This window comes from Harpegnathos saltator, unplaced genomic scaffold (genome assembly GCF_003227715.2).
Source record: "Harpegnathos saltator strain DR-91 unplaced genomic scaffold, Hsal_v8.6 scaffold47, whole genome shotgun sequence".
Classification (NCBI taxonomy): domain Eukaryota; kingdom Metazoa; phylum Arthropoda; class Insecta; order Hymenoptera; family Formicidae; genus Harpegnathos; species Harpegnathos saltator.
Genome location: NW_020230283.1, coordinates 1,643,454 through 1,653,676, shown reverse-complemented (window position 1 = coordinate 1,653,676; position 10,223 = coordinate 1,643,454). Strand labels below are relative to the sequence as shown.

General features: G+C 41.6%; 1 protein-coding gene across 1 annotated transcript in view; it reads right to left on the bottom strand.

Moving 5' to 3' along the window:
* Nucleotides 1-1,987: 1,987 nt before the first annotated feature.
* The window catches only part of Phlpp (PH domain leucine-rich repeat protein phosphatase), an 83,596-nt gene continuing 75,360 nt past the window's right edge, over nt 1,988-10,223 (bottom strand). Inside the window, exons 9-18 of the mRNA XM_011147271.3 lie at nt 10,023-10,148; nt 9,713-9,866; nt 9,550-9,610; nt 9,134-9,388; nt 8,784-8,993; nt 8,338-8,500; nt 7,647-7,930; nt 6,610-7,452; nt 6,155-6,395; nt 1,988-5,735 (exon numbers count right to left, since the gene is read on the bottom strand). Of these exons, the coding sequence (XP_011145573.2) occupies nt 5,277-5,735; nt 6,155-6,395; nt 6,610-7,452; nt 7,647-7,930; nt 8,338-8,500; nt 8,784-8,993; nt 9,134-9,388; nt 9,550-9,610; nt 9,713-9,866; nt 10,023-10,148 (2,796 nt within the window). The 3' untranslated portion in view covers nt 1,988-5,276. The remainder of the gene's footprint in view (nt 5,736-6,154; nt 6,396-6,609; nt 7,453-7,646; nt 7,931-8,337; nt 8,501-8,783; nt 8,994-9,133; nt 9,389-9,549; nt 9,611-9,712; nt 9,867-10,022; nt 10,149-10,223) is intronic.

The following is a 10,223-nucleotide window of genomic DNA, read 5'->3' as shown; positions in this document are numbered from 1 at the left end:
AGAGAGAGAGAGAGAGTGTGCGTGCGTATTGTTGTATCTCTGTCGTGATATCGAAACGCAAATGTTGCAAACATGGATGGTGCCGCAATACAAAAAGTCTTCTTTCGCCTGACGTCTGCTCGATTAACGTTCTTCTCAACCGAAATATTACTTAATCGGTGTGATTGATACGGTTCATGGAAGTGATTAGATGTAGAAATAATTAACATTCTTCTAAATACTGATCGTCCGCTCGATACGAATTTCCACTCAACCTCGTGGTTTTCGCACAGACGAAGAGATTTCGGTTCGCGTGAATGAATAGAGATTGAGCGAGATTTCAATAAGAAGAAAACACCTGGCTGTGTTAAAATTCAATTGCGATAAACTGGAAACAGTTAACTGATTAGAAATCTGCTGCAAGAGTCTTTCTGTTCCTGTATCCGTTTTCTTCATTTAGTCTCTGTTCTTCTTCTTGACGGAACGACGGAAAATTCAGTTGTACTAACGGAAAGATTTTACTTTCAGTTACTGACATTGAGCGAGAAAAGTACTGTATCGGAAAACAATATTCTAATACCGATAGCGTCGCGGTATCTCCGGCGATATCTCCGGAACACACATAACTAGCGATCTTACATAATGATCTTACATAATGCTCTTCTGCAGGAAAAAATATGTCAATGTCACTGAATGGAAACCGGTCTCATAACTCAAACGATATCACTATCGCAGGAACCGGAAGCATTTGTTTGAATCTTTGACCGATTTAAATCTTCACTGAGATAACTGAAAACAGTCGGCTGAATAAATACATTCTCGGTGAATCTTTCTGTCCCTATGTCCGAGTTTTTGTTTGATTCCTAGGTAACAGAAAGGGAGTTTCATTTTGTGTGAACTGAATGGAGACCAGACGAGGATTCAATGACGAGAAAAGATGTCTCTGCTATTGTGACCGAAACAATACGTCTCGGGTATTTAAAACACCACTAACATAATTGAAAATAATTGACCGAACAGACATCTTTTACAGAAATTTTCCTCCGAGTCCTCGTTTGGTCCCCAGGCAACAAAAAATTAGTTACACTGTTGCACTAAAATTAGTTACGCGAGCCGAATATTTTTTTCTGTACACGTCTAAAAACATCGCGCATTCCTCTCGCTTCGGCTTCTAATATCTATCGATGGGATTAAACCGGTAATTCCGCGAGATCCCATTGTGTGCAGTTCGCGTGTACGTAGATATCTTCCTAGTTATCGTGGTCTCTACGACGATGTGTTTGCGACAACACGTTGCAACAGCGGTTATCACGGAAAAAATCCAGCACTCTGTCGACACCTTCATCTCCTCTTTACGCATTTGGCTCGCAGTCGCGATAAGTGCTGATACTAACAGCGCTTATAGCGTATTACAATGGATGGCCATTTAAGCCGTGCATTTTTCTCGACGGTTACGAAATCGCTACCTTCCCCGTTGCTTTCTAAAGTTCGCTTTCTGAAGATGCGCAGAGATAAGATAACGCGAGTCAATCGCCGCTTTTCTAATCTAATTGGTATCATTGACATTCAGACATCAGCCGTGTCGGAAAATAATGAGCTCACTTCGTTCCCGGATACGCGCGACTAGAGGAGTAAACAAGGATTTATCTCGTCAAAAACAGCGGAGGTCACAAGCGAGCGTGTACATTCATTTAATTAGTTTGCGATTCAGTATATGTACCGTGTCACTGTTCTTTTTCTTTGTCCGTCGAGAGAGAAAAACTCAGAGATAATATTGAATTATTGTCTCGAGAAGCCACAGAGAGATAATTTGTGTTGCTATTGTTGAACATAGCAGATGGTTACATTATAACAATCCTGGAATATGACTGTACCTTAAGTATCACCGACTTAATTACTTCTAAAGAATAGCTACAAGCAGAAATACCGCAAATTAAAATATAAAATACAGTACATTCAATATTGAATATAGAGAGAGAGAGAATATAAAATAATCCTCGCGAGAAATGTCCCTGGAAAGAACTTATTCAATAACGTAAAAAATGTCGTGAAGATACAGTTCCACAATTAATCATGCATAATTTGACACGTGTCGATAGCAGCGAATAACTGACAGATCCCTAGAAGTCGATAAAGAAACTGCTTATCGCATTTATTTGGTAGACTCGTGGGAGGGAAAAAGCACGTGCTGATTCAGTCAGATTATTCCTCATCACGTGCGATTCAGAACGATGTATTTATTTCGCGGCGTCAGACTTATGCTATGGATTTTTGATCGGTGTCAGGCAAATTCGAGACGAATGCCGTCGTTTGTTAAAACATGCGCCATGGCGAGTCGGAATTTTATAAAAATAGATTCGCTATGTTAGACTTTTTCGTTCCTAGTTCCCGACTATTAATGTCCAGTCGTCTTTCGATTCATTTCTTCATCAATGTTCAATCTTTATCGAAAATTTCTGTTCGCGCTCGCAAAATTAATCGGAGCAGAATTTTGTTACATGTTTATCTCCTTTTAATCTTAACTTTTTGCTAACTCATCGAATCCCCAACTGAGCTGATTGAACGTGCGCTTAAATATCCAAGAAGAAGCAGATACGAGAATTCTTTCCTCGAGCGTAATATCCTGTTCTTCTTATCGACGTTTTACACATTTTTTCAAAGCGGCTTATGTAAGAGCAGGTCTTATTTTTTAACCCAAGTTCCGTCTGGTCTCTCGTCGCATCTCAAGCAGAAAAATTCAGAGCGATATCGGTGTTAATAACTCATTACAAATAAGATAACAGTTTTCAAGGCCGGAGCAAAGAAATTAGCCGGCAGGAGGGCAGACGACGAACGAACGTTAGCGTGTCGAAACGCAACGTCGTCTGCTGAATTCGCTTGGACGGCCGAACCGCGGAAGGAAGTGATTATGCGATTGTGTTGACAGGACGACTGACAGGAAGTCGGATTAGAATTTAATGAATAATAGCATGTTTGATATCAAACGTGAATTCAAGGAATTATTAACGGAGGATATACGAACTTTTACTCTCAATCTTCAGTAATTTGTCGCACTTTCTCGCGATTTGATCTGACCTGATTCTTCAGAATCGTAATTAATTAAATGTGCCTTAGTATATACATCACGAAGAAAAGCAGATCGCAAGCTAGCGAGGAGGATGATAGTCAAGTAAATCAGACCGTGAGATCAACATGTTACCTTTAATTCGCACGCAGAGATTTCGCACACTTGAAATTTCTCACCCGAGAAAACTTTCAAGCACGCGTATACAAAAGTGCTGAATATTTTCATTAATTGTTGAATATGCCATTGTTAATTCGCGCGGCCCGTTGCTAACAACGGTTCGCTCTGACGATTTATTTGGCCCAGTCTCAGGTACAATTTTTCCTACGCGATGCGTCGGAGAATGCGATGTGCCAACAGTAACATCCAATACTTGAAACGATTCTTTTTTTTTTTGCAAAAATCACGTTAAATATCGATTTGCATTGAAGGGGTATCAGTTCTGTCGAGCTCTGCTGTTTTAATATTAATATCGGTCGTTGTAAAGTGCGATTCTCCTTCCCGGGCATATTCTACACTATTATATCGGAATACAAAAATACCTCCGTATTTATAAAAAAATAATTTCCTCGCACGATCCTCTTCGTAATAATCGAGGAGCACAATTCCGAGCAAACGGAGGAGTGAGAGGCATGCGCCGCAAATGGTGGGGGCAGAATGCAAAGAACAACCAAGTCACTTCGGAAGCGTGCTCTTTGATTATCTTTGCAACGCGACTTAATCTCTCTCATAAATATGCGGTGTCCCCGACTAACCGCATTTCCGCGAGGAAATGCGAATCTTTATGCACGAGTGCTGATCGTTGGTGATTTTAACTCGTCCAATTGTGTCACATAACAATATTAAATTTCGAGATCCCTTTGAATTCGAACTAATCTCGCCAACGAAGGCGTGATTCGTCGGAGGCACCGTATATATCTCGAACCAAAATATCAGCATGTGATGTGTACACGCAATACGTAACGCTGAAAGCACGAGATCGCTTCGCGCGTTGCGTCAATAATATCACGTGCTTCTTGGCATTGTCGATAAACTATCGTAGGTTGCTCTATCACGCTACCACAGATACACTAAGCCATACTTACTCGTAATAAATTTGTATGTACAACATAATCGTAAACTTGTCAAGAAGAAAAAAAGAAAAATAGGAAGCGACGATATTTAGCGTTGAGTGTGCGGCGAAAATACGGGCCATCAAATTGAATGATTGCAACTTGCAAGGTAAAGAGAAATAAAGGAAGGTCCACGCGAGTAGTCGAAGCAGTAAAAGGAACGGAGAAAGTATACGAACGCACATTTCTCTTTCTGTTCTTTTCTTTTCAATCTCTCGCGAATGTATATTTCTTTCCCGAACTCTGAATTTTTCCGAGTAAAGCAGAAGTGCAGAATTCTTGAGCGATTGTACGTTAACGAAAGAAAGATGTGACAGAACTTGAAATGTGCGGATCAATCCCTGGGACGTCAACGGCTTACAAGTAAATTTTCTTCAATCTGTCACTCACTTCTCCTATTCCCCGCGGAGTCACTGTCGTAAAGTCGCTCCGCAATAAAGCGAAACCTCCCCCGTGTATTAACCGTTATAAAGAAATAAAGCGAGCTTTCGTATCGTAAAGGCGCGTCGTGGCTGGCACGGTCTCTTTATTGCCTGTGAATCAGTTGTAATAAACGAGCGAATTACGAAGCGCCAGCGTAAATCCCGTCGTCTCTCATTGCAGTAGGTTCGAAGAATGTCATAGCTTATCTCGCATCATGCCATTGTTATCAGCGCGATCGATATCGCTAACAGGAGTATGTGCGCGCGTTTGTTGACGACAAAGCTTTTCGCTCCGTCTTCGTATATATTTTAATAATTGTTCTATCGCATTTTGACGATAATTAAACTACAAAGCTGCAATTACTTTGTGCCCCGTTAAATCTCCCCGGGATAAACCGCTTCGATTAATGAAATACAACGTCAAAAATAAATTCACGTTAATTGGAATATCGCGATATAATTTAACGAACCGTTTTGTTTGTTGAGTTTTCATTATTATTACTCCGTAATTTAAATACGGTGACCACGATAGAAAATATTATGTATGTTTTCTCTTTTCCTTGAAAGTGGAGCCGAACTTTAAATAAATCTTATCTCACTTACAACGACGCGGTGGAATATTTTCAAATTCGCTGAGGAATTCTCTCAAGGAGTCACTCAAGCCTTCTATCGTGCATTTCCATGTTATCATATCTTAATCTACAATTCGGTGGTAGCAACACCCCAATACTGCTGCATCCTCGTGGCGTCCTGCTCCAACGAATCCATGCCACTTCGCTCTTGAATGACGGCGAAGTCGTACTCGAGATTGTACGGCATCAGCCTCTGAAGACTGCCGAAGTACGCAGCGTTTGGTCCACCATTCAACAATCTTCGTCCGCTGCCAAAGCGAACGACCGGCGGCCGCGGCAGCGAAGGGTTGAAGGACCTGGCGCTGCCGAACTTTTTCGACAGAAAAGGCAAATTGCCGCCTAATTGCGGCGTCGATCTCGACTGGCCTCGGTGTAACGGTGCCTTCGTCAATGTGTCCAACTCCTTGTCGAACAGCAGTTGGGTATTCTGCTCAAGCATATACTCCCAACAGCGAAACTGCTCCTCGCTGAGAGCGCCCGATCTTTCCGACACGGCGTCCTCCTGCGTGGGCAGGCAGGGAGTTACCTGGAAAATTAAGATAGTCTGTAGAAATAACACAATGGGAACTTCGTATACTGCTTTCAGCAGGAGCTGCTTGATCCTTCTTGATTAACCTTTGGAAGATTAACACGTGAGAGCCAAAAGTTGAGGGAGAATGAAACTCCACTTTCTGGCATGCTATAATATACTGTGTGAACGATAGAAGAATTATTCTGGCAATCTTGCTTCAAAAAACATCTTATAAGAGCTGTTAATGTCTCACGTATCCTTATAACTGTAGCTAACAACATTATTTACGCATCAAGAAATCATCGTAACAACGCTGCTATGTTGATTGAAAGAAAAAACGAAATGTAATCTTAAAAACACAATTAATTGAGTAATGCTGACTCTTATTTTACGATTCTAATTGTTCACGTCAGAGCGTAAAAATATCATGTTACTTTTCTCGTGCCATTCTCTTGCATGAGAACGCTCTGATGCGCCTTGCTCGTCGCTCGGGAAGCCGCACTTGCGGACCACATCCTTCCCGACGGGTGACGAGATTTGAACGTGCTGTCGCTGGCTTGGTCGGACTGGCCACTCGGCGAGCTGCGATCATCTCTATACGGAGGACTTTCATTCTCCTGCGTCGGTCTCGAATTCTTGAAGTACCTTCCGGAACCACTGTGAACCTTGTTGGATCTGCGAAAAATGTTGCGCAAAGGAAATTAATTTTTTTAAATATATCTTGAATATCATCGAAAGAAAGTACATTATTACAATTATATAGCAATTGCAATGAGTTATAATTGATCACAATTGCATTTCCAAATAAGTGGAATATTTCGTACGAATTTCAAATGTTGTCCGACTTATGCGTCGCACTTTATCTGCGTTGAACTTTATCTTTTCCTACCTGCTCACTATATTCTTCAACACGCCATTAAGATAATAGCCTTCGCTCGCGTGACAACAGCAGGCCCCCGGCGGTTTGTGCACCGCTGCCGGCACGCAACAAGGACAAGGACACACGCCATCGGTTTGGCCTCTGTTCTTGCCGACCGCGTGCCTGAGTTCTCGCATAAGTTGATCCATGTCGCCCGGACTGGGTCCGGCCAATCTGACGACGACGATGCTCAGGTTGTCTTCCGCACCGTAAGCCTGTGCTAAGTCCTGAAGCCTCTTGGCTGCTAGGACAGGACTAGCCTCGGCTCTGGCTTCCCTCACGGCCTCTTGGACGTTCAGAACTTCCCACAACCTTCGATTGGCGACTATGACGAACTCGTCATCGTCTTCGAGAATCACTTCCTCGAACACTGGATCAGGAACCACCAGTGGGAACATAGCGGCGTTACCTAATTGATTCTTGACCGATTGAGATTTCTTGGGTGACGCGAGAGTCAAAGGGCCAGCAGCTCTGCATAAAACAGCCTTAGCATCGCCGGAGGACGCCACTTTTAGGGAGTACCTGGTCGAGGATTTCGGATATCCCTGTTGCGACGGTAATTTCATCACATGCACCAGAGTTGCGTCTATACCGTATTTTTGCCCCTTCTCTTTTAGCTCTCTATGCGCCGATAACAAGGTATACTTTAGATATTCTTTTGACGTCTCCCTGACTGTGCGCTCCTCCAATAGAAGACGGGGAATCATCTCTTGAAGAGCGCTAGGTGCTTCTTGATTGGAGCCGCCGTCGAATATGCCGAACAGACCTTCCACGTTGCAGAAAGATGGCATTCTTACTTGGGAGATGTATAGCCTGCAGTAAAACAAAGGAAAGAAAAACATGAAACGAAGAGGAAAATTCTTTAGAAATAGAGGAATGATCATTAGCTTTGATCATTAGCTTCTAGTTTCAACCATTAGAACTCTAATATTCTTTAAAAGGAGCTTTTCGTTATTATCTAATCTTCTATTCGTCTATTTTTAAAAGATACAGCTTTGTACTCTTACTTCTCGCGTGAGCCGGCAGTTTCTGAAAAGCCTAATCGCCAAGGTTGCTCGTTATTCTTTTCTGCTGCGACGATTTCTTGCTGATGCGGATGGGACGGTAGACTAGGCCTGTTTTGTCCAGACACATCCACCAAAGATATGGGCCTTTGTGATCTGTATACTTGAAACTGTCGGGGATCCACGTGCAATCGTGAGTTACAAGATATGTCGAGAAACTGAAGCTGCGGTGGCACCAAGGTAGCCAGATTTACTCTGTCTAATTGGTTGTGTGCTAAATCCAGCACCTAAGCAAATTGAATCTTTATAGATATGTATTATTTTTATCGTCGGTGTGATACATTTAATTACATACACTAAACATACTTTTATAATTTGTGTAATAAGATAATTATATAAAATTGTTTCTTATCCTGTAAATATATTTATACAAAATATATTAGAAAAAAGAACTACTATTTTCGTATTTTTTAAGTCAACCTTATATGAAAAGACATCTTTAGGAAGAAAGATGTCTTTCTTCAAGACCAGTCTTTTTTAAAGGCATTTTTTATAAATAATTTTAATATATATTCTTCTGCTTAAATAAGCTGAGGATTCAATGATCTGGAATTTGGACTGTCATTACGAGTCTTCCTTACACAAATCGCTTCGACAAATCGCAAATTTATACGTGCGTATGCTAGAGTCTCACCTTCAAGGATGCCGTTTTGTTGAAAGTGGGACACGTTAAGAGCCGATTAGAATGCACGCGTAGTACGCGCAAGTGTCGCAAATTGGCCACGTTGTCCGGAAGGTACTGCAGCCGGTTGCCGGACAGCACTAATTCTTCCAGATCGCCCCATGCGGCGATACAACTGCAACATTCCGTATTAAATATTCAATAATGTTATTTGAAATGAATACCGTGAGATGAATTGAAAAATACGAAGAGAAATTTGTAATCCACGCTATTTATATAGAATATTAGCGAAATTATCCAATGCAAGTTGAACAAATACTTTACCAAACACAAAAAATATTTCATAATTCATAACATGTAACTGTTACTCACCAATATTTATCGTTTGTTATATTGCATGATAATTGCATGATCATTGTTTCTTTTCATATTCCTTATACGAAAACTACTAGTCTCACCTCTCTGGGAGCGTGTCTAGGGTGTTATAAGCGATATGAAGAACTCTCAAAGACGTGAACTTCGCCAGAGCGTCCAGGGCGGTATCGGTCAGGCAGTTTGCCGTGACGTACAATTTCTCCAAGGTATGCAATCCCTGGTGAGTTCTGCCGGCTTCCTCGCGAAACGGAAGCTCAGAGAGCCGATTGTTGGAGAGATTCAGAACTTTCATCCTGGAAGAAAGCGGACCGTGAGCGAAGTACGAAATACATCGCAGTTTGCAACGATAGCAATGCGATTGGTTTACTCCAAATGTTCGAGCATGATTTGCGAATCGGGAATAGAATTGCATGAGATATATTTGGCGTCTCACTTCTCGGTGTTCGCGAAGAAGCTGGTAGGTAACGTGGTCAGCATATTGCCCTGAAGAGTTAAATGCACGATATTCAGCGGTCTTCTGGGCGGTGGTAGGGCTTGCAATCGATTGTGAGGCAAATGAAGAACTTCCAGTCTCGATGGTTGTGATAATAACCGGTCCGGAAGGGCCGTCAGGGTGTTGTGCGATGCGAAGAGGACACGCAACGCTGGCAATTCGGTCATCCATTCAGGCAGCGCGTCTAAATTGTTGCTGAAGGAATACGAGTTTATTCTATCTAACAAGAAAATTGCGATTGTTCTCTTCTTTCATTTTTATCACGTGATTCGTCACGCGATATTAATAAATTCTGCCACTTTTCTTTTTGCTTTATTTGCGCTGACAAATTGTCAATCTACGTCTAATTCACTTACTAGGAAACGTCCAGATGCTCCAGATTAATTGGCACGGGTTCCACGATTAACTTCTTCAGTTCTGTGAAAATTATACGTTTCATTAGCGTTTTGTCTCAATTCATTAATCGATAGAAAGCGCAGATAACAATCGCGCACAATGCATGTGAAAGACAATACTCACTATTGTTTCCAGCGATGAGTGACACGAGATTTCGGCCGCAAAGAGTTAATTCGGTCAGATGATTTCGTGCGCAGCGGACACTTCTCAGCTCTTGCAAAGCGCTGATGTCCAACTTTTCAATGCTATTTTCGCTGACATCTAGATGCGTCAAGTTCTTTTTTTTTTTACAAACAGAAAAACAAGTAACGAACATTAAGCTGCTGCGCCATATAATTTTTTGTTTTCAATTTTTGTTATTAAATAATAGATTGGAGATAATTTAAAATTATTAGGCGTCACAATCAGCAATTCTCGTAGTAGCTAAACTTACGCCATAATTTCCCAGAATTATGTTTCCCTTCAGTTGATTGTTCCTCAGGTTGATCTTGTGCAAGTTACTATGGCTGGCTTTCTCATCCTTGTAGGACTTGCCGTGATCTCCTTTCGATAAAACTTCCTGCGTGCGTTGTAACATGAAACATATATTAATCATATTGTGCGGAATTGAAAACTCCTAAAAGATTAAAAAATC